At 41.2% G+C, this 24,985-nt stretch overlaps 1 protein-coding gene across 3 annotated transcripts in view; it reads left to right on the top strand.

Annotated features, from left to right (window-relative positions):
* Nucleotides 1–2,289: 2,289 nt before the first annotated feature.
* TMEM273 (transmembrane protein 273) overlaps nt 2,290–24,985 on the top strand; it is a 39,868-nt gene continuing 17,172 nt past the window's right edge. For all 3 annotated transcript variants that reach the window (XM_045196101.2, XM_045196100.2, XM_045196099.2), the window contains exon 1: nt 2,290–2,373. In XM_045196101.2, coding sequence (XP_045052036.1) covers nt 2,328–2,373 — 46 coding nt within the window. In that variant the 5' untranslated portion in view covers nt 2,290–2,327. The remainder of the gene's footprint in view (nt 2,374–24,985) is intronic.

Here is a 24,985-nt window from a genome sequence, read left to right as displayed (position 1 = left end):
ACTGGGTGTAAGCTAAGTAAGTAAATTGATTGTTTTGTTCAACAAATGCTGTTGAGACCATGTATTGTGCCACAATGGGCTGGTGCTCTGGTGCTGCCCTCTCTGGCTCCCAGTTCAGTGGGAGTCATCCCATCCCTATGACTGGAGAAACCTCAGGTTAAGAACCAGGAGTTCATTACTGGAGCATGGGGTTGGGTTCCCACTCTGGCTGAGGGGCATCGTACCACAATGAGATAACAAATAAACCATCATACCAGGTGCACTGGCTAGATGTTAGATCACATTTCAGATTCTAGCTAATGGGACATGTGACTCTGTATTTCTGCCTTCTCCATTCAAGTAGGCACTTTTTGGTGTCAGGAGGTTTTGGCAGGGGAAAAAGCAGAAGTTTCTGCAGAAACTTTCCATTCTGGTTTACGTGTGAAAGGTTGAGCCCTGAAAGAGGTCTTGAGAGGTATTCTACAACAAAAGTTAATCACTGGTGTTTGGTTTGACCTGGCACATGGAAAAACACTTAAAATTAGTTGCCAGCACTTGAAAATCAGTAATTTCACATAAACATGAGACTTCTTTGCACACCTGGAAAGCCTGGGCTGCTTACAGCTCTCCTGGTGCACTTCCCATGGTCCCCAGGCACTGCCTGCAGATTAGTGCATCTGCACTGGCACTTTCTTAAGTTCACCTAGAGAAAGCAATTTTATCATGATTGTCTACACTGAGTAGGATTAAAATGTTAAAAGGGCATATGCTTCAGGAAAAGCAAGAGAGAGCATTTTTCCTGGTGCAGGTGAAGACTGATCCAAAGTGTTTATTAAGGCACCAAAATAAAGTAACACGAACAGCCTACTCCACTCACATCATCATTCACATGAGACTCAGAAAGACTATAGGCTGTGCTAAAAGGACCCACTGGGTGTCAGTGGCCACCACGGCAACCTGACTGCCTCTGGCTGGCTGGCTTGCTGTCTCGGCAGTGGTGGTGCCCCTGCAAGGACGGCACAGCATAGTATAGGGAGCACAAGCTGCCAGTGGACAGCCTGGGTTCAAAGCCAATCTCTTACACTCCCCACTGAATAGCCTTGGGGGTGTCTCACACTTAACTCATAGGGTTATAATGAAGGTAAAAAATGTCATATTTAGAATATCTCTAAACATGCCTAGCATAGTGGGGAGCTGTCTGTGTTAGGGATTTAGCTAAGGGAGCCCAAGAATGAAGAGTTTAATTTCTACCAGCTCCCTTGGATGGGGCTCAACAATTGTCATTAAGTTGATTTACATTTTAAAAAGTGACATTCCTTGCACACTTGAGTTGGTGGCTTGACAGTCAAGTAGGTGTCAAAAAAAGTGCAGAAACATGTAGCCCCAAATGTGTGGGTTGAACCTCTGTTGACGAAGGTACCCCAGGGCTAAGTGTTTGGCCTGGGGTCTGTGAGCTTGGATGGAAAAAGTCACATCTCTGGCCTCTAACCTCTGATAGAAAATGAGCATTTTCTTTTGATGTTATTGCAGCCTAACCACAATGACATTACCACCTGAGTGACTTTATTATTATGAATAGTAGGTATTGTGAACATTTTCATATACATTCTAGCTGTTACACATTTCTCTAACATGTTTCACATTCATCACGATGTCAGGATTGTGGTAGTTATTTTGCCTGCCACTAGATTCTTGCTATTTACAGTGTGGATAAAGAAGCACATGTATTTCTACATCATTAGTCTGTTTTCTAAAGTTTTGATAACTGCATTTCAAAATAACTGGTTTATTTTATAATCCTTACATACTTTAATTTAGGCATTTAAAAATGTTACTCTGAGAAAAGAGTCATAGATGTCCCCAGACACTAAGAGGTTCATGGCACAAAAATAGTGACCGGGCTGTGCTTTGGACCGGAGAGGGGAGCTTTCTGACCCTGCCACATGTTGTGGGGACCACAGCAGGAGCTTGAGATCCAGGCAAGCAGCCCCTATCCCCTCTAAACTTACTGGCCTGGGTCTTCAGGCAAGAATCTTCATCCAACCATGCTTCTTTTCAGTGCTAAGTGGGAGGATTGCAGGAGACAGTGATGGGTAAAAACTAGCACCCAGTATGTCACAGTTAGTCCTAATTGTGGGCCACAACCTTCCACCACCTAGCAGAGGCCAAGATGACAAGGCCTTCTTTCAGCCCTGCTCTAAGACAGAGTTGAGAGGAACTAAGAAACATGGGGTTGTGGCAGTGGCTTCCTGCCCTCCCATCACGTGGGGCTTGTGTCTGTCCTCAGGAGTCTCGGGTCACACAGCCTGCCAGTGCCTGTTCAGGGAGGAGCCAGGAGCAGAGTCAGCATGGGCTCGGCAGCCAGCATGCTGAGAGCCCTCCTCTTTCTCCTGGGTAAGTGAGGCATGTGGAACTGGGGTGGACTTTACTCTCAATTGACAGGGGTGCCACCATGAGTGGAAAACTGGGTGAGCACTTGCTTGTTGGAGTTCAGTCCCTAAAGCACGATTGTGTCTCTATGGAAAGATAGCTTTTCTCACTTTGACTGGACAGCGAGTAATGCTTTTGTCTGTTTCATTCCCACTGCAACTTACACAAGGTCTGGGCCAGGGAGAACAGGAAAGGGTCATGTGACAGAAAGAGCTTTGGGCTTGGGACCTAGACACATGTAGCTTTAAACTTGGCTCCTTTGCTGACAAATTGCAGCAAACTTCTTAGATTCTTTGAGTGTCAGTTTCTGAACCAATAAAATGGGTGATAATAATGTTTACATTTTAGGATAGAGTGAAAATTAAGTTTAATTAAGTTAAATCAAAATAATTACATAAAATGAGAAAATGTTGGTATGTAGATGCTTCTCTGCAGTTAATGGTGAATCAGTCTTATAGAGTAAAAAAGTAAGCCCCTACTTAATCCAGAGGTATCTTTGTTTTTTAAAGTCATCTTTAATTCTGTGCACCAAAGAAGGAACAAGAGAGAGAGGCAAGGATTAATGAAAAAGCACAGTCAGATATAGTGGGAGAAATATAAGGTCAGAGAAACAGAGAGGAAGACACCAAGAGAGATAGAGATGGAGGAGGCACAGAGTGATGGTTAGAAACATTTGTCAATAAAAAAGAAAAAAGAAAAAGAAAAATGTGGCAATAGAGACAGACAGAGAAGGAAAGAACCATGCAACTTTGCAAAATCATCTCTGACATCAACTGTTATTTCTTGAAAAGGCAATGGACATCCCTCAGATACACAAAGATACTCTTTCCCATGCTCTTTCAAAGGCAAGCAGTTGGTCTCTAAATTAAATCTTCTCTCTCTGGAGAAATAGCCTTTTTCCTGGACATAGCAAAGCTACTCCCATGGGCAGGACTCTGAATCCCTCAACAAGCCCCCCCAGAAAACAAAGACAGGCAGACAGACATGGTACGTATACATTTACATGTGGATATGATTTCTGACAGTGGCAATGAAGGGATGGTGAGAAGCAGAGAGCAGGGAAGCTCATGCAAAGTGTGCTCAGTAAAGTGGAAGAAAGTTGCAGAAGTTCTAACCCTTGTTTCTGCTTTTGACCTATTTAGATAATCTGTTCCGGGCGTGGGGGAAGGGAAGTTAAATCTAAGAAACCCAATGGAAAATGAGCAGATTATATGAACAGGTACTTTATTGAAGAATTACCAACAAACAGTAGGCCTTTAAAATGCTCAGGATCACAAATAATAGAAGAAATAAAAACACTTAAAATTTGTGAGTGCTTCTGTAGTCTGCTAAACTGCATTCTCTGTCAAATACTTTCCACGAGCTCATTCAGTTCCCACAACCCATCTGTGGAAGAAGTCCCACTCTTACCTGCATTTTATGAATGAGGTTTTAAGACTTGGCCAAGGTATTCTAACTAGTTAGTGCTTTCACAAACTATTAGTAAAGATAGTATTGGTTAGGGTTGAACCTCTGACCTAAACTCCCTAAACGATAACCCTTGCTCCACTATTACCAGCTCAAAGAATGGGGCTGGCTATTCATCTTCTTTGTGTGCAGTTTCCTCCTCTGTAACTTGGGGATAATAATAGTACTCACCTCATAAGGTTGGTAAGAGAATTCAATCTGTTCCCATGTTTAAAGCAGGCAGCCAGCATCTGCCATGAGGTGAGCACTCACTACGGGATATGGGGGAACCTACTGATCCAATCTTCCCAGAAGGCAATTTGGCAATATGCATCAAAATATGAGTTGTTCACAAGCTTGTACCCAGAAATTCCAACTTTAGGGTTTATCTTAATGAAACGATAGGGTAAAATCTCTCCAAAATATTTAATAGAATGTTATTCAGCACTGCTGACTACAGTGAAAACTAGAAACAAGTGATTATCAGTAGGACTCTGGCTAAATCAATTGTGTTCTAAGGTTTCAAACAATATCCAGTATATTTAAATGAAAGATACAACTTTCTCAGAATAAACATGAACAGAGGAGGAGTAACAAAGTGATAGTTATTAAGTTATAATTATGTGGTTATATTTTGTATATGTTTGCTTACCTATCTCAAAATTGACTGGACAAAACTCTACCAAATGGTTAATAGTATCCTTTAGTATTTTTAGAAAATAGGCAATTTTTAGTTTCTCTGTATTGAAATTTTTCATAATAATCATATATATTCTTAATTCCAATAAGTAAATTTCTATGAACAAAAAAAACACACGATAGCCTATTGAAAGCAGTAAGAAAAAGGGTTTTCCCTTTATGGACTGGTGAAAGAGACCTAGGGGATTGGATTATCTAGTGCAACTTATTAATGAACAGCCTGTGAAGGCAGGTAGCCAGGCTAGTCGTTCCAGGGTGTATGTGAGAGCTGTGTGTAAGAGGGCTTTTAAGGACACAGTGGGGAGAGGAGCACATCTGCCTGTCACCCCAATGGTGTTCAGGCTCTCATGGGACCCCATACACTGAGTACTTGGAGAGTTTTGAAAAACCTGTTTTTGAATATTCTAAAAATATTTTTAAAAACTGAGATCAATATAACAAACATTCACAGAACCAACACCATAACCTAACACATTAAAAAATTTGGTTGTTTTCAAGATATGTGTATTTAAAAGTGTGTAGTTGATAAATTGACATATTCATAAAAGAATGACACCAGAGAAGGAGCTGAAGCTCTTTTGGCTTCCGTCCTCTGTCTTGTTCTCCTCCCTCCTTTTCCAGAGGAAACAGCACCAGCTTTGGCTGCACTTCCTTCCTGTGTCACTTTCTAGGTGTTAAAGGCTTGGCCTGAATGCCACCATAGCACACTCAACATGCTGCATTACCCACCTACTCGTTCTGATAATATGAATGAGATGTATTCATTTGCAACTGCCTCTAGAGAATCTGTTGAAATACTATCTATAATTTAGTTATCCTTTCTAGTACTAGTGGAATTTAGGTTGTTTCTAGCTTTTTGCATGACTCCAGTGCTGCTGCAATGAACTTTCTAGCTTTTGGCATGACTGTGCTGCTCCTGGAACTAAGATGCAGCTGTGTTTCTAGGAGACACACCTGGAAGAGAAGTTGCTGTGTCATGGGTGTGCGTGATCTCTTTTTATTGGACATTACCAAATTGCTTTCCATCAGTGAGGTCTGGACATATCTGTCCCCCTACAGATTCAGTGACACTTGATATTATCAAACTTCTCATATTTTGCCAATTGGAGGACTATAAAATATTATTGCCAAGTTTTTAGGTTATGTGTTCCTGATAACTGATGAGAATAACCATTTTTCCTATATTTATCAGACAGCCAGATTTTTTCCTGTAAATTTCATGTTGGTTATATTTGGTTATTGGTCATTTGAATATTTTTTTCTGTATATTAATTATTTGTGTCAATGTGTTGCAAATATTTGCAAATATTTTCTCTCAGTATGTTATCTTTTATCTTTGTGGCATCCTTTGCTCTGCAGAAGTCTCTAAATGTGATGCAATCAAATTTATCAGAGAGAGAGAGAGCTTTTTTTCTGAGCCACTTGAAAGTAAGTTGTATACTACATGTTTTTTTAACCCCTAAATACATTAGTGTGCATTTTTTCTAGAGACAACCTCTCATATAACCACAGTACTATTACCAGCTTCAGGAAATCTAACAATGACAAGCTACATTTACATAATCTATCGTTGTCCACTATTTTCAGAGTTGACCTAACAATGCCCTTTTCAGCTTTGACTATACCTTACTTAACAAAAAAGCCGGAAGAGGATGCGGTACTGCATTTGGTAACCATGTCTTGTTAGCCTTCTTTAATCTGGAGCATCTCCACAGCCCTTTTCTTTTAGGACATTGATCTTTTAGAAGCTTCCATCCCCTTTCTTTCACACAATATTTTTCATAAGACATTTGGTGGTTTGCCTGATATACTAATGATTAGATTCTGGTTATCCATTCCCCACCAGAAAACTGCATAACTGACCTTGTGTTCTTCTCAGGGTTTCACATTTGGAGCCATAGGATATCTAAGGTTGATGACTTCTGAAATAATAATAATAACAACAACAACAACAATAATAATAAATACTCACAGCTAGGTTTTGGATTATGGTTGTTACAATTCTAAGTAAATATTTTGCCACTTAACTATTGACCAATCAATATTTTTAAATTTTGCTAAAATACTGCTCTAAAATAATTATTGAAAATATCTGGTAAAGTTTCTAGACATCTTATTAGAGGTTTGCACCTTTTTTAAAAAAGAAGCTGACATGTAAAATATTCCTATTGATTTTAATTCCAACCAAAATGTCCGCCATCTGTCTCTATTTTAGTTCCGATGGAAAGCACCCACTGAAATCTATATATTACTGTAATCATGTTAATAAAAGAAATACAATATCACTTTAATTACATTCTAGTTGCCTAAAACATTCTTCATTAAAGGAGCCAGAGTTATTGAAGAGAACAGAGTCTTATCCCTCCTCTTAACTTATAATGAAAAGATGGCAGAGGCACGGATAAAGAGAATTAAATTAGTTTTTATCTTACAAGTCAAAGTTATCACTTTATTCCTTGACTCTTAGTCCCTGAGATCTTTGTAAAAATCCTCCCTGACAGCTTTCCCCATTTCTGATCCCTGCCAAGACAATGGTTCACAATCCTGTGGGGTGGGGATTCCAATGGGAAAGTATTCTTGATGTATTAGTGGTTTTTTTTCCTGTATGACAAATTGCCACACAACCAGAGAAAACTAGTATGCCAGGGTTTTCCAGAAACTCAGTAAAAGGTAAAGAAAAATGCTGTACACGAGGAGGGCAATGAGAAGTTTCCTGATAGAGCAGGAATTTTCCTCATGGCTTTTGCTTGTTTTCTAATTAGGTTGCTTGTGTTTTTCTCTTGCTATTGAATTTTTTTTGTTGTTCAAGTACAGTTTTCTGCCTTTGCCCCCCACCCCTCCAACTCCCCAGCCCTTCCCACCTCCCTCCCCTTTCTACCCCACCCATTATTGTCCATGTGTCCTTTATAATGGTTCCTGCAAATCCTTCATCCTTTTCCCCTTATATCCCTCCCCTTTACCCTCTGTTCACTGTCAGGCTGTTCTCAATTTCAATGTTTTTGGTTATATTTTGCTTCCTTGTTCATTTTGTTGATTAGGTTCCTGTAAAAAGTGAGATCATATGGTATTTGTCTTTCACCACCTGGCTTATTTCACTTAGCATAATGCTTTCCAGTTCCATCCATACTGTCACAAAAGGTAGGAGCTCCTTCTTTCTTTCTGCTGTGTAGAATTCCATTGTCTAAATGTACCAAAGTTTTGGGATCCATACATTTACTAATAGATGCTTCCAGTACTTGGTTATTGTAAATCGTGCTGTTATGAACATTGAAGTGCATAGGTTCTTTTGGACTGGTGTTTCAGGGTTCTTAGTATATAATCCCAGCAGTGGAATTGCAGGGTCAAAAGGCAGATCCATTTTTAGTTTTCTGAGGAAATTCCATACTGTTTTCCATAGTGGTTGCACCAGTCTGCAATCCCATGAACAGTGCACTAAGGTTCTCTTTTCTCCACAACATCTCCAACACTTGTTGTTTGTTGCTTTGTTTGTGATGCCCATTCTCACTGATGTGAAGTGGTATCTCACTGTGCTTTTAATTTGCATCTCTCTCATAACTAGTGATACTGAGCATCTTTTCATGTGTCTCTGGACCTTTTGTATGTTCTCCTTGGAGAAGTGTCTGTTCAAGTCCTTTGTACATTTTTCAAATGGATTGCTTGTCTTCTTAGAGTAGAGTGGTATTAGTTCTTTTGGAGATTAAACCCTTGTCTGAGGTATCTTTGGCAAATATGTTTTCCCATACAGTTGGCTATCTTTTCATTTTAATGCTGCTTTTTTTTAGCTGTACAGAAGCTTTTTATTTTAATGAGATCCCATTTCTTTGTTCTTTCCTTTATGTCCCTTGCTCTAGGGGACACATCAGTGAAAATATTGCTGTATGGAATATCTGATTTTCCTGCCTATGTTCTCCTCTAGGACTTCAATGGTGTCACAACTTACATTTAAATCTTTTATTCACCTTGAATTTATTTTTGTGTATGGCGTAAGTTGGTGCTCAAGCTTCATGTTTCTGCATGTAGCTGTCCAGCTCTCCCAACACCATTTGTTGAAGAGGCTATTTTTACTCCATTTATGCTGCTGCCCCCTTTGTCAAAAATTACTTGACCTTAGAGAATTGGGTTTACTTCTGGGCTCTCTATTCTGTTCCATTGGTCTATCTGTCTGTTATTATGCCAGTGCCAGGCTGTTTTGATTACAGTGGCCTTGTAATACAGTTTGATATCAGGTACTGTTATCCCTCCTACTTTGCTTTTCTTTCTCAAAATTGCTGCAGCTATTTGGGGTCATTTATGGTTCCATATAAACTTCTGAAGTGTTTGTTCTATATCTGTGAAATATGCCATTGGTACTTTAATAGGTATTGCATTGAATGTATAAATTGCTTTGGGTAGCATGGAGATTTTGATGATGTTAATTCATCTGATCCATGAAAATGTTATACATTTCCATTTGTTTGTGTCTTCCTTAATTTCTTTCTTCACTGCTGTGTAGTTTTCTGACTACAGGTCTTTTACATCCTTGGTTGGGTTTATTCCTAGGTATTTTATTTTTCTTGTTGCTAGATCATATGGAATTTTTTTTCATGATTTCTGCTTCTGGTGTTTCATTGTTGATACACAAAAATGCTGAATATTGACTTTGTACCCCGCTATTTTGCCAAATTAATTTACAAGGTCGAGCAGTATTTTGGTGGAGTCTATAGGATTTACTCTGTACACCGTCATGTGATCTGTAAACAATGACAGTTTTGTTTCCTCTTTTCCTATTTGGATGCCTTTTATTTCCTTTTCTTGTCTGAATGCTGTGGCTAGGACTTCCAACATTATGCTGAATACAAGTGATGAAAGTGGACAACCTTGTCTTGTTCCTGATCTTAGTGGGAAAGATTTTAGTTTTTGCCCATTGAGTATGATGTTGGCTGTAGGTGTCTCATGTGTAGCCTTTATTATGTTGAGGAATGCTCCCTTTATTCCCACTTTGCTAAGCGTTTTTATCATAAGTGGGTGCTGTACCTTATCAAATGCTTTTTCCACATCTATTGATACGATCATGTGATTTTTGTCTTTGCTGTTGTTGATGTGATGTATTACGCTTATTGATTTGAGAATATTGTACCATCCTTGCATCCCTGGGATGAATCCCACTTGGTCATGGTGTATGATCTTTTTAATATATTGTTGGATGTGGTTTAGCAATATTTTGTTGAGGATTTTAGCGTTTATGTTCATCAGTGATATTGGCCTGAAGTTTTCTTTCTTTGTTGTGTCTTTATCTGGTTTTGGGATTAGGATGATGCTGGCTTCATGAAAAGAGTTTGGGAGTCTTCCATCAGTTTGGATTTTTTTGAATAGTCTGTGAAGGATAGGGGTTATCTCTTCCTCAAATACTTTGTAGAATTCTCCTGTGAAACCATCCAGTCCAGGGCTTTTGTGTGTTGGGAGTTTCTTGATTTATGCTCCACTTTCACTGGGTGTTATTCGCCTGTTCAGGCTTTCTGCTTCTTCTTCATTCAGTTTTGGAAGGTCATATTTTTCTAGAAATTAGTTCATTTCACCTAGGTTTTCACATTTCTTGGTGTACAGTTCTTCAGAGTAATTTCTTACAATCCTTTGTATTTCTGTGGTATCCATTGTAATTTCTCCTCTTTCATTTCTGATTGTGTTTATTTGGGTCCTCTCTCTTTTTTCTTGATGAGTCTGCTTTAAAGGCTTGTTGATTTTGTTTATCTTTTCAAAGAACCAGCTCCTGGATTCATTGATCCTTAGAATTGTGCTTTTAGTCTCTATGTCATTTAATTAGGCTCTGATCTTGGTTATTTCCTCCTTCTACTTGCTCTGGGCTGCCTTTGTTGTTGTTCCTTGAGTTCTTGTAGGCGTAGGGTTAGGTTGTTTGTTGAAATGTTTCTATCTTTTGTAGGTAGGCCTGTATTGCCATGAACTTCCTTCTCAGGACTGCCTTTGCTGTGTCCCATAAGTTTTGGTTGTTGTGAGTTCATTTTCATTATTTCCAGCAACTTTTTGACTTCTTCCTTGCTCTCATTCTTGACCCATTCATTGTTTAATAGCATGCTATTCAATCTCCATGAGTTTGAGTGTTTTTGAGTTTTTCCTTGAGGTTGGTTTCTAGTTTCAGTCCCTTGTGGTTAGAGAAAATGCTTCATATGATTTCAATTTTCTTGAGTTTGTTGAGGCTTGTTTTGTGTCCTATCATGTGGTCTATCTTTGGAAATGTTCCATGTGCATTTGAAAAGAATGTGCATTTTGCTTCTTTGGGTTCAAAGGCTCTCTCTATATGTCAGTTAAGTTCATTTGATGTAGGACATTGTTCAATGCCGCAATATCTTTGTTGATATTTTGTTTGCAAAATCCATCCATTTTTGACAATGGGTTGTTGAAATCGCCTACTATAATTGTGTTGCTGCCAATATCTTTCTTGGAGTCCTCCAAGGTTTTCTTTATGTTTTTGGGTGCTCCTATGTGGGGTGCATATATATTTACAATGTTTTTGTCTTCTTGATGGATTCTTCCCTTGAGTATTAGGAAGTGATCCTCTGGGTCTCTTTTTATGGCCCCTTTTTTTAAGTCCATTTTGTCCGATATGGGTATTGCTACCCTGGCTTTTTTTCCCTGTCTGTTTGCTTGGAATATCTGTTTCCAGCCCTTCACTTTTCAGTCTGTGTATGTCTTTTGTTCTGAGGTGTGTGTCTTGTAGGCAGCATATGTGTGGGTCTTGCTTTGTTGTCCATTCAGCTATTCTATGTCTTTTGATTTAAGCATTTAATCTGTTTACATTTAAGGTTATTATTGATAGGTACTTATTCATTGCCATTAATTTGTACCAGTGCTTTTCTCTCTCTCACTCTTTTCCTTCCTTTTCTTAAAGCAGTCCCTTTAGCATCTCTTTCAGAGCTGGTTTGGTGGAGGTGTAATGTTTTAGACTTCTTTAGTCTGTGAAGCTCCTTATGTAGCCTTCTATCTTGATTGAGAGCCTTGCTGGATAAAGTAGTCTTGGTTGCAGGCCTTTGGTTTTCATAACTTGGAATATTTCTTGCCATTCTTTTCTGGTTTGGAGCGTTTCCATTGAGAAGTCAGCTGTTTGCCTTTTTGGGGCTCCCTTGTATGGTACTTTCTGTTTCTCCCTTGCTGCCTTTAAGATTCTCTCTTTGTCTTGGAGTTGTGCCATTTTAACTATGATGTGTCTTGAAGTGGGCCTTCCTCTTGATTGGGACCCTCTGTGTTTCCTGGATTTGTGTGAGTTTTTCTCTCATCAAATTAGGGAAGTTTTCCATCATTACTTTTTCAAACAGGTTTTCTACCCCTTGCTCTTCTTCTCCTCCTTCTGGTATCCCTATTATATGGATATTACTATGTTTCATGTTGTCCTGCATTTCCCTTAATCTCTCTTTCTCCTATCTGAGCCTCTCTTCCTTTTCTTGCTCTGGGTGTTTTTTTTTTACCTTGTCCTCCAGCTCACTGAACTGATCCTCTCCTTCATCTAGCTTGATTTTGATTCCTTCTATTAAGGTCTTCAGTCAGAAATTGTGTTTTTAATTGTCTCTTGGCCTTTGTTCACATTTTCTATTTCCTTTTTCATGTTGATATAGTTTGCAGTGAGTTCACTGTAGTTTCCCTGTAGTTTCTGGTAATTTTCTGTGAGCTCATTGATCTTCCTGATAACCAGTGCTTTGAACTCAATATCTGATAGTTGACTTGCCTCTATTTTATTTAGAATTCTTCTGAGGCTTCCTCCTTCTTTTCATTTGGGGATTGTTTCTTTGTCTTCCCATTGTTTGTGAGACTCTTCTTGTTAGCCTCTGCTTCTTAAATTGATCTGTTCTGACTCCCTTGGTTTATGGTGTGAATTTGTATGCTAGAATAACTGTAAGATTCAGTGCTGTAGTCTCCTTAATTTCCTGAGCTTATTGGTCTTGGGCTATCATTTATGTTGACTCTCTTTATGTGTTTGGGTTTTCATTGTTGTTGGGTTTTTCTTTGGTGGGTCCTTCCCTCCAGTTGGTTAACTGATGGTCACTCCATCCACCATGCCTTGTATTCTGTTGTGCAGGTGTGGACAGGTTGTTTTGAATCTGGTTCTTCCGTGTGTACAATGTTTTGAGTCTTCTCTCTCACTCTTGTTCAGTTTGTTGTTGGTAATTTCTCCACCATGTAGTTGTATTTCCATATTGATCCTGGATTGCAGTTAGTGTGGCTTCCACTCTCTTCTTCACCTTCTTCCGTTGTTATCTGTTGGTGGTTACTTTGCTGGTGGGTTTCCTCTTCCAGCAGGTGTACTGGTATTCAACTGCTCCCTCCTTGCAAGTTCTCTGGAAAAGCAAAGTGAAATTTGTCTCACTGTCTCTGTTGTTGGGATAAATGCTGTTTGGGTCGACCTCTGGTTTTTTCACAGCTCCAGGTTTTATTGTCTCACCTGTGGGAAAAGAAGAAAAAAGAAGGAAGGAAGGAAGAAGGAATTTAAAAAAATTAAATTAAAAAAAAAGAAGAAAGGAAGGTGGAATAAAAAAGGAAAGGAATGAGGAAGGAATAAAAAAAACTAGGAAAGAAAGGAAGACAGAATTGGAAAAAATTAAAATTAAAAAAATAAATAAAAGAAGGAAGGAAGAAGGAATAAACAAAAAGAAAGGACAGAAAGGAAGAAGGAGTTAAGAAAAAAAAAAAAACACCAAAAAAATGCCAGTTTCACTAAAGAATAGCTTTGATAAAGCAAAAAAAAAAAAAAAAAAAGAAAAAAAAAGCCTTCTGCGGGCTTTAAACCGGTCAAGCCAGTTCTGCTGGTCTTCCTGGCTGTGTCAGGCTGAGGAGGGATTAGTTTAGCTTTTCTCCCTTCCTGAGCCACAGTCTATGCTGTTGTTCAGGCTCCAGCCCAGTTCCTCAGTGCTCTTCTGCACTCAGCCTAGGCCTTTAGTCTACCAGTTGTGCTGTCCTTGAGGTCTACCAATTATGGGCAACTCACATACCACCTTCTTGCTCTCTGCTGTCCTAGATGCTAGGGACTCTCAGCTCCCCTTCAGGGTAGTTCAGCTCCCCCTCCCCACCCCCTCCCCAGTCAAGTCTTTCCAGTGACTGCTGTCTCCCTGAGCCCTGCAGCTCCCCTCTGCGAGGCGTTTCCATCTTCCTCCTAGAGATCCAGTTGGCCCTGCAGGTCTCTGGGCACAGGGGTTAGGTGGAAGGTGCTCTGCCCCTGGTGCTTCGGGCATGGGAGCGCCCCAACCCAGGGGCTGTGGAGGTAGGGGCACAGGAGGCGAGTGGCTGCTGTGGAGAATTCCCCAAACAGCTGAGGGGTGCCTCTTTTTTCTTTTTTTCTTTTTGAAAACTTCTTCCTATTCAAGCCCCCTGGTCCAAACAAGCACCTGGCCTCTCACACAGCCCAGTCTGGCTCTCTGCCAAGAATCCTGCAGCAGACCCTGCCCATGCCAGGCCTGGGGCTGCAGCTGCCCTGGTCCCCACCACTGGTCCCAGGGACCTTATTGTCCTTAAGCGCTCTCCTTACCATCTGATTTTTGAATGTCCTTTACAATTTTTGGTCTCCAATCTTCATATATGCTGGAAACCGTTGGCTGTTTGCTCTGTTCCTCAGAAGATCGGCTAGGTGTTTCACCCATGAGCAGGGGGCAGTGGACTCCGCTCCCACCTATCTCACTGCCATCTTCTCTCCTCTGTTGCTATTGAATTTTAAGAGTTCTTAATATATCCTGCATGAGTCCTTAGTCAAATATATAACCTGAAAATATTTTCTCCCAGTCTCTTAGCTTGTCTTTTCTTTCTCTTTACAGGTTCTTTCATAGAACAAAAGTATTTAATTTTAATTGTCTAAATTAATGATACTTTTATGGATTATGCTTTTGATATCGTATCTGAGAAATTTTCACCAAGTCCCAACTCTCCAAGATTTTATCTTATTTCTTCTAAAAGTTACATAGTTTTATATTTTGCATTTAAATCTATTATCCACTTTAAGTTCCTTTGTGAATTTAGGTCAAAGCACTTTTTTACTATAAAAATCTCCCATTGCTCCAGCATGATTGGTTGAAAATTATCTTTCCTCTTTTGAATTGATTTTGATCTCTGGTCAAAAATCAGTTAGTCATACTTTTGTGGACTATTTCTTGGTTATCTTTGCTTTTTCATTGATGTATGTGTCTGTTCATTTGCCAATACCACACAGTCTTGATTTCTGTAGGTATATAAGTTTCAAGATGATACAGTAATTCCTACTTTATTTATCTTTTAGTATTGTTTATGTTGTTGCACTTGTCTCAATTTTCTCCTTTTTCCCCTCTTCATCCAGCCTGCCCCCCACCTCCATAGTCAATCCCACATTGTTGTCCATGTCCATGGGTCCTTTATGTATGTTCTTCAACTAATCCCTTCACCCTCTTTCATACAGTCCCCATTTCCCTCCTCCCCTCTTACTGCTGTCAGTCTGTTCCATGATTCTATGCCTCTGGTTCTATCTTGCTCATTGGTTTATTTTGTTCATTAGATTCTTGTTATAAATGAGATCATATGGTATTTGTCTTTCACCACCAAGGCTTATTTCACTTAGCATAATAATCTTGTTCTATCCATGCTATTGCAAAAGGTAGGAGTTCCCTCTTTTTATTCTGTTGAGTAGTATTCCATTGTGTAAATGAACCACAGTTTTTTAATCCATTCATCTATCAATAGGCACTTAGGATGTTTCCAACTCTTGGCTGTTGTGAATTGTGCTGCTATTAAGCTTTTTTAAAATTTTTATTATCAGCCTTGTAGAGTTTTTAGTTTTAAGTTATATTTTAGATGCCTTGGAATTTTCTACATGGATCATGATGTCATCTGCAACTAGGGACAGTTGTATTTCTTCCTTTATAAGTAATATGCATTTTATTTCCTTTTCTTGACTTTTGGGTTGGCAAGAGCTTCCAGCACTATGTTGAAGAGGCATGGTGATGGCAGATATCTTTGCTTTGTTCTTGATCTTAATGAGAAAGCATCTTGTTTCTCATGATTAAGTTTGATGTTGGCTGTAGGATTGTTTTTTTTGTAGAAGTTAAAGAAATTTCTCTCTATTCCTAGTTTTCTGAGAGTTTTTGTTGTGAATGGGTAAGAATTTTGTTAAATGCCTTTTCTACCTGACTGAATATAATTATGTGATTTTTTTCTTTTTAGCTTGTTAATATGGTGGATTACACTGATGGATTTTTGAATGTTGAACCAGTCTTGTATCCTTGAATAGATACCATTTGATCATGACATATAATTCTTTTATCTTGTTGAATTCTATTTGATAACATTTTGGTAAGGATTTTGAATCTATATTCATGAAAGATACTGGTCTGCAGTCTCCTTTTCTTTGTGTTGTTTTTGTCTGGTTTAAAGATCATTGTAATGCTGGCTTCATAAAATGAATGAGAGAATATTCCTTCCTCTTCTACTTTCTGGATGGGATAGTATAGTGTTGGTGCTAACTTTAGAATTCCCCCATGAAACTATCTGGGACTTCAGATTTCTTTTGGGAGAGTTTATAGATTATAAATTCAATTTTCTTAATTCAAAGTATCTATTTCATATCAGGTGAGTTATGATAGTTTGTACTTTTTGAGGAATTGGTTCATTTTATCTAAGTCATCATGTTTTTATACTTAGAGTTGTTCATAGTATTTCCTTATTATCATTTTGGATGTGTGCATGGTCTGTGGTGATATCCCTATTTTATGTCTGATTGGTAGTGGTTTTTTTTCTCTCTGTTCCTTTTGTCAGTCTTATTGGAGGTCTGTCAATTCCATCAGTATTTTCAAAGAACCAATTTTTTGTTTCACCGATTTTTCTCTTCAATCTCATTGATTTCTGCTCTTGTTTTATTATTTACTTTCTTCTGTTTACTCTGGCTTTATTTTGATATTCTTCTGGTTTCTTCAAGTGGGATATTAGATTATTAATTTAAGATTTTCCTCTTTTGTAATGTAAAAAAAGGAGGTATTTAGTGCTATAAATTGTCCTCTCAGCACTGCTTTAGCTATGTCTCACAAACTTTCATATGTGTGTTTTCATTTTTATTCAGTGTTAATTTCCCTTAGGACTTCCTCTTTGACCCATGGATTATTCAGAAGTATTGTTAGTTTCCCAGTGTTTGGAAATTTTTCTGTTATCTTTCTATTATTTATTTCCAGTTGAGTCAATTTTGATCAGAGAACATACTTTGTATGATTGAAATTCTTCCAAATTTGTTCAGGTTTGACCCAGCATATAGTCTATTTTAATATATCTAATATGAGTGTTTAAAGAGAATGGGTATTCTGCTAGTTTTGGGTCCTGTTGCTTGATAGAATGGTTGAATTTTTTAATATCATTACTGATTTTCTATCTAGTGTTCCATTGATTATTAAGAAGGTTGTTGAAGCCTTCAACTATAATCATAAATTTGTCTTTTTTTTTCTTTCAGTTTTATCAGTTTTTGTTTTACATATTTTGTCACTATTGTTTGCTATATAGACATTTAGGATTACTTTGTCTATTTGGTGAATTGACTTATCATTATGTAAATGATAATGATAATTATCATTATGTAATATAATGTAATGTATATAACTGGCTCTGATAACTTTATTTGCTCTGAAATTTGACTGATATTAGTATAGCCAGTTTTAAAAAAATTATCGTTATTCAATTACAGTTGTATGCCTTTTCTCCCCATCCCTCTACCCCCCCAGCCAAACCCCCCTCCTCCACCTCTATCCTCCCCCTTGATTTTGTCCATGTGTCCTTTATAGTAGTTCCTGTAATCCCTTCTCCTCACTGTCCCCTCCTCACTCCCCCCTGGCTATTGCTAGATTGTTCCTAACCTCAATGTCTCTGGTTATATTTTGTTTGCTTTTTTCTTTTGTTGATTATATTCCAGTTAAAGGTGAGATCATATGGTATTTGTCCCTCACTGTCTGGCTTATTTCAGTTAGCATAATGCTCTCCAGTTCCATCCATGCTGTTGCAAAAGGTATAAGCTCCTTCTTTCTCTCTGCTGCCTAGATCAGTCAGAGTGGCCAACATAAACAAATCAACAAACAAATGTTGGAGAGGAGGTGGAGAAAAGGGAACCCTAGTGCACTGTTGGTGGGAATGCAGACTGGTGAGGTCACTGTGGAAAACAGTATGGAATTTCCTCAGAAAACTAAAAATGGAACTGCCCTTTGAGCCACTCTTTTTTTTAAATTAGTGTTTGCATAGCATTTCTTTTTCTATACTTTTTCTTTTATCCTACCTGTGTTATATTTGGAATGAGTTTCTTATAAACAGCATATAGTTTAATTGCTTTTTAAACTGAGTTTGAAAATTTGTTTTTTATTTGGCAAGTTTATGTAACTTACATTTAATTTAGTTATTGATATAATAGAGCTTTCAAGCCTGCCAATTTCTATTTCAATTTCTGTTTGTTCTTTGTCATTTCCTTTTTTCCTACCTTCCTGTGCATTGCTAGAATCATTTTTAGAATTTCATTTTGATTTGTCTGTAGTGTTTTTGAGTGTATTGCTTTTCATAGCTTTTTATAGCGGTTGCTGTATCACATTGTATACACATAATGTATCACAGTCTACTGGTGTCAACATTTTAACAGTTCAAGGGAAATGTAGAAATTGTGCCTCTATGTCCCTTTACTCTCTTAAAGTATTTCTTCTATGTACATTGGGAACTAGATCATACATATTATCATTTTTAACTTTAACTGTTACACACAATTTAGAAATCTTACAGGAGAATGGAAGTCTATTTATTGACTCATATTTTTATGAGCTGTGACAGATACCAACTACTAAACCACACCCTGACCTCAGGACATTGTTGTCTCCACCAGGGCTCCCAATATCCTCAGTCAGTTTGCTTTGTCTCTCCATCTTTCAGGAGCTTCTTATGTTGGTTTTTAATATAATGATAGGAGTTTAACTCTACTTAGTGAGAGGGTTCATGAAAAGTAAGCTTATTCCAATCTTTCCCTGAAATGAATTGTTAAGAGCCTGGGGAAAAGTGTGATTTGGGGGAGTATTCTTTGGAGAGAGGTTTGGGCTACATAACATCTCTTAAATACACATACCCGATCCTAGAGACTCCTGAAGGGGAGAAAATGCCCCATGATGTGAAGGCAGGAAGAATGACCCTGGGAGAGTACTTGTCAGGAAATCCCTGTGGTCCTCGCACCCTGGATGGAGCCACAGCTGAGAAGCTGAGAAGCCAGAGCTGACCTGGTTGTTACAAATCCGCAGACTTCTCACTCACTTCCAAATTAGACCACGTGTGCTTCTTCTTTAAAGTCACTGTAAGCGTCTCTGTCACACCCAGACCCTCATTAATCCACCAGAATTTCTTGAACTGCTTCTTTTATTAAATTTGATTTCACAAAATAACAAGCTAATGGTTCTCAGTAAGATGAACAGGGCTCACTCTCCCCTGCATACCTGAATGAAACGGATGAGCAGCTAGGTGGTTTCTATCTGGAATTTGCCTGTTCCCAGCTCAGAGACCTGTATGAGCCTATACAGACCTTCAGGCCATGTTTTCAAGGAGTTGGTGTCCAGGGGTAATGGTGAAGGGTCTGGAGCTGGGGGCTATTCCAGAGGACTGGGACATATGGACACAGGGGTTTCTCTTATGGTAAGCAAACATTGATTTTCACCAGGTGTTTCTGGGACACAAAAATAAGTGAGTCAGGCCCCAAGCTGAAAGAGTTGACAGTCTATTAGGAGGACAGTTGCAATGTGTTGTGTTAAGTGCTGAGATGAATGAAACAGAGAAAAACAGAGGAGGAGTCCTTAATCCAAACTAAGGTATCTGGGAGGGCTTCCTGGAAGAGAAATTTTGTTGAGATCAAACTGATTATGCCTCTGCCTACTTTCAATCCTTCAGCAGCTTCCCACTGCTGCCAGGACAGACTAAAGTGTTTACTTTGTCCACAGGTTCTCCTGGCCTGTCACATGGCCCACCTGATGTTCCTGCTCCCCAACCCTATCAATGTCCAAGTTCCTGTCCAGTCTCAAGGCCTCCGCATGTCATGTCCCCTGTGTGGAATGTGTGCTGCCCCTTTGCCAGGGCCCAGATGCTATCTTACAGTGCTCCTCACAATCCTAGTAGCAGATCTGTTCTCCTGCATGTCTATTTGGTGTCTTGTTCCCCCAGTATTGTTGCCTCTGTTGGCAGGAATCTGGTCTTGCTAAGCCACCATTTCAGCTATACCCAGTAACTGGCACTTGTTTGTGAGTTGATTAGTGCATGAAAGGGAACCTCAGCTTCCAGAAGCCAGTCTTTAGGAGCAAATCTGGTTGGGACAGGGGGGATGGAGGATGGGGATGAAGCCAGCATGGAGTGGAGGGGAATGGGACATGGGGCTGAGATGTAGCAAGGGCTAGTGGAGGAGAGCCTAATGAGCCATGTGGAGGAGGGCAGGCCTTATCCTGAAGGGCATTAAGCAGCCTCGGAGGGAGGACCCCTAGCTGCAAGTAGCAGGTGGTTGGCAGCAGGAAGATTTTGTAGCCAGAAGAAGACAAGCTGGATTTGATGAAGATCACGCCAACAAGGACTATACTGGCTTCTGAGGCTGCAGGGCACGGCTCCCTCCAGGTTCTCCACTGGAAGCAGCATGTGTCCTGAGGTCCAGGGATGTGGCTGAGATGTGATGTCCATCATAGTGTTTGGCCAGCTCATGCTCAGCTCCACAGAAGACAATGTTGAACAGGGCAATTAAACTGACTTAGGGAAGGCTCTGTCTCTTCTTAGAGGGTCTCTGAGATGACCTTGGGGAACAAAGAACAGAGACCCTCCTAAGCTTCAGGTGAAGCACACATGACACATTATGAAATTGCGGTCAGCTTGGAGCCACTGTCTGCTTTATGCACTGGTGTGACACTTCTGTGGAGCCAGGCTAACCCAGGTTCAAACCCCAGAGCCCTCCAATTCAGGTGTGTGACCCTGAGAGGGCACATTATCTGCTGGGGCTTCCTGGTAAAATGTGGATTCTGGTCCCCAGGGGAAGAGCCCCTGTCCCTGCCCTGACCTTAGGGGCCCCCATATCACACACACACACACATCCAAACACAAAGATGTTTTTTCTTGTGGGTCTTGCTAGAAAATCTTCAGGAAGTTCAGGAATTGGATCAGCACATGTATATAAGAAAGGACTTGTATGTGTACTGGGCAGCTGAAGGTGAGTGTGGTGCCTCCCGGAGGGGGAACCACAGTCTGCTCAGGGCCAAGGAAATGAAAGAGTGAGGGAGTGTCATTTCAATGACCAATAAGCATTCCTAGGCAGACCCAGTTTCTAGGTAACTAGTTGTTGGGTAGAAGGACCTGTTAGTAGTCTGATTGGGCCAGATCCCATTCCCAATCCTGGAAGGCCTAGTCATTCCAAGAGGCCCAGCACCCTCCTCCTCTGTCCAGAAGACCCTGCCAGTTCTTGAGGCTTTGGCAGAGCTGAGCTTCTCCCTGAGAAAGTGACCCCTAGGATGTGGACTGCAGGACCCTGGGAGGGAAGTGAGCAGGGCCCTGTATATGGCTTGATTTAGAACTTCTAAATATTTAGATATGTGGCATGCCCTGGGCTCTGCAAATGTTAGAAGCTGCCTTAGAGTAGATAACTATGATGGGAACACTGGGCATACCCTGCCCCACAGCAGAGCTCAGGGAACCTCTCCTGATAGATGAAGGCAGATGGCTCTATGTTGCCAAGGTCCAGGGCTCTTGTGTTGGCTGATGTCACTGCTTCCTCTGCAGTGTCATAGCCCCTTTTTTGTGGGCCATGCCAGCTGTCTTCCCACAGCCCTGCCCCTGTGCACATGCTTCCTGCCAGGTCCCGGAGGACCCCTGAATGAAGCTTCTCAGAGGCTGAAGAGCACAGTATGAATATTGCATGAATAATAATAACCCCACCACTTAGTGGTTATGCAGTGCTTTCCCCATCCACAATGCTTCACCAGTATTAATTAGCTATTCTGCACTGTTTCCAGCATCCCTGTGCCTGCTTTCTCTGCAAAGACTCACTCTGGAAAACAGGCCTTCTTCAGTCTGAAGCCCTGATGTTAAGTGGGTGGGCTGCCCCCTCCTGGAGTCATGCAGCCTTACGGGGGCCTCTGCTTGGCTCTGCGGCTTGTCCCAACATCATATACCTGAGCCCTTGATGGGGAGGTCTATCTCCTTTCTGATATGACCACATCCTCAGAGCTGCCTCTGATATGCTCTACTCTCCACATCTCCATGGCCCCAGGAAATCTGAGGGCCCCATTTCAAGCAGGTGTCTGAGTGCTTGTGGAAGACACCTGAGTTTTTGTCCACACACTTTTAGGGGGCTCATAGCCACACTGTGTGTGTGGCTGGACAGGCTTCTTGTGGTCAGCCCATTGCAGAAGGGCTACAGAGCTGGGAGCCACATCATGTCTGGCTGAACAGTAGCAGATGAGGACTCAGATGTTTTGATAACAAGATTCAGTCCTTCCCATCCACAGTGGGCTCATGGGAAAGTTTCATGCCCCCACAGATGGAATCAAGATGGAGCAGGGTTAGCTGGGTGTTCTGCTCTGGGCCTGCTGGTCTATGATCCCTGCACTACCTCTCATCCTACCAGGGCAGTCTCAAGCTTCCAGTACCTCTGGCTCCCTTAAGTGTTTAGCAGTTCCCTGGCCAGGTTTAGCATGTGAGCTCTTCTGTCAGGTGTGACAACATTTTCATGTCACTACCTCCTGGTACTAGCCAACATGGACCTGGAACACTGAACACATCCCTTTGGAAGTGCTTCTCAGGCCTGTAGTGCCCTGGTTCTACCCGGGGCTGAAGCTAGCTCCCTGCCTCCAGCCCTTCCATTAGCCTGGAAAAGCATTGATCACTTTGGCTTCTGTAACAGAGTATTTTAATTCCAGCATGTGAATATTTAAGAATTAATTAGCAAAGATTGTTCAGGTTAAACAAAGTAGGCACACTTTTTGATACCACCTGATCACCCACCATTACTGTTTTTCTATTAATTATGACGCTATTTCTGGAAGCTGGAGGTATTTCCCCTGGTGTTTCATAGCCTCAGTTGAGCCACTCTACCTTCCTGGTGGCCCTCTATAGCTTCCTGTGTCCAGTTCCTCACCAGGGTGGCCTAATCCAGGCTGACAAGTCCTCTCTCTTCTCTGAAAAACCTGGGTCCCCTAGCTCCTTGGACCCACTGAGCTGCCTTATTTATGCTGAAGCCCTCGCGCTCCCTCAGGCCTTTTGGCCTTTGCTGTGCCCCTTCCTCTGTCTGGGTACCTTCACTTCCTGTCCCCATTCTCTCCCTTCCCCCACTGTCTTCACCAGATCCCATATGTCCTTTTATTTTTGATTTAAACAACACTCCAGGTGACCTTCTCTGACTCCCTCACGCTGGGTTAGGTCCCTCTTGGTCCTGGTAATGGCCGTGTACTTCCATGTGTTAAAAGGGGTCCCATGCATGGCATTCCTTACTCGCCACCCATCTTCTGGGCATTTTGTTGCTGCTGGCCAGGGCCAAGTACTGAGCTAGGTGGGGAGGGGTGTGCTCTGGTTGATTCAGTGTGCCCCTTTTGCCATTGATGGGGATCCATGACAACCAAGGACAAGTCCCAAGACCCCCTCCCCCCCCCATTCCCCTTGGAGCATCTGTGCTGTGCTCTACTCTCTCCTTTGTTTTCTTTTGTTTTCCATCTCTCAAAACTACAGCTCTGGCAGCTGTGGGTTCTGCCTCAAGTCTAGGTGCTTTCAGAGGAAAAAAGGAATACCAACAGTGGAGTGGGATTCCCTGGTTGTTTGAAGTTTGGCAGCTGCAGTCTCTTTAATGAGACTGGAAGAGGATATTGAGAAAGAACAATTTCAGGTGGTTTCTTTTCTTGCAAAGAGGGAGCCTGTGGTTTCTGCAAGTCCTACCTGGGTCAAAGGAAAGCCCTAGACCCCACTGCAAACCCAGCAGCTGCTGGGAGCAGGAGCACTGAATGACCCAGGCCTACTTAGCATTCTGCCCTAGAGTGAACTATAACCTCCCTTCCACATTTGGACTTCAGGTACTTAATTTCCTACATCAAAGAGCCCAATGGGACATAGGGATGGCCAGGGCCAGTGACATTGCTTTTCTGAGAAGTGGACCTATCCATGAACTCTGAGGAAGAAACATGGCAATCAACACTCACAGCACCCAAACCGGCACAAATGAGAGAAACAGTCCTTATGCACCTCTGGGATCCCTGCCCCCTCCCACCCCCCGACCCAGCCACAAGGTAAGCTTAGGTTATAGGGAAGCTAGAAACAAATGGGCAAAAAGAAAGGAATTATCTTGGGTAGTCATTTCTATACGTCAGAGTCTTACATTCCCATTTTCAGATGAAAAAAGTGAGGCCCAGGATTAAACTGTGGCATGAAGCATAATTGGACTGTCCCTCTTCACTCTGCACTCCAATTCCCTTTCCAGTTCTCACTCCCGCTGAGGTCCTTGCTGTGATGTTTAGTCTGTGGCCTCAAATGGAGAAGATAGAGGCATCCACAGCAGTGTCAGTCGTGAATGTTCCATGTGTGTCCCATGCAGTTGCACGGGTTTTCCATTTGTGCTCCATCCGGTTGCATGGGTGTGTTGTGTGTGTTCCACACAGTTGGGTGAGTCTTTCATGTGTGTTCCACATGATTGAATGAGTATTCTATGAGTACCCCCACTCTCAGAGTTTCAGGAGCAATGTTGTCACTCAATTCATTTCTCTGTGGCTAAACTTTACTTTCCTCCTGAGCTCCATTATCACTCAGTTCTAGAACCTTGATCTTATCACTTCAAGCCACTTCTGGCTTAACGCTCAGTTTTTGGTGGGTAACTTCTCAATCAGTTCAGGGTTCTTCCCTTCCACCTTCTCTTTGCATCTCTGAGGAGGAGAAACTAAGATCCAAGGAGTTTCTTGTGTCATCCTGGTCCTGGGTGAAACAGCTCACCCTGAGATCTCTGAAGTGTGTCCTTTGTGCCACAATGGGCAGTGACAAAGGTGTGACAAGGTGGTAGGGGCTGTCACTGGACCAATAGAGAGCAAGGTGATCTTTGGAGGAGGCTGCTTTGTGATAAGTCTTCAAGGATAGTAAGAGCTTTCCACAGGGACAAGGAAGGCTTTGCATCAAAGAGAGCAACATATACAAAGGCACGGAGGAGCATGAGCTGCTTAGCTTGCAGATCCTAGTCAGGTTATTAGGGGCTTTGTCATGAGCTCCTTGTTTATGGCCAGCATTCTCTCTCCTATTCCTACTTTGCCTACCTGATTTCCAAAGATGCCCTATGAAGGACTTGCCACCTAAGTCATCAGGACTCTTTAGATTGCAGATGACTGTTACTGGGCTCAGATAAGATTAAGATAAAGGTGTTTTCTTACTGAGGCGACTGAAAAGTCAAGAAGATGTTGTCAGTGTGGTCAGTGACATGGGCTGTGAAAGA

Source organism: Desmodus rotundus, chromosome 4 (genome assembly GCF_022682495.2).
Source record: "Desmodus rotundus isolate HL8 chromosome 4, HLdesRot8A.1, whole genome shotgun sequence".
NCBI classification, from domain to species: domain Eukaryota; kingdom Metazoa; phylum Chordata; class Mammalia; order Chiroptera; family Phyllostomidae; genus Desmodus; species Desmodus rotundus.
Note: the sequence above shows the minus strand (reverse complement) of the source record. Positions and strands in the feature narration are given on the sequence as shown.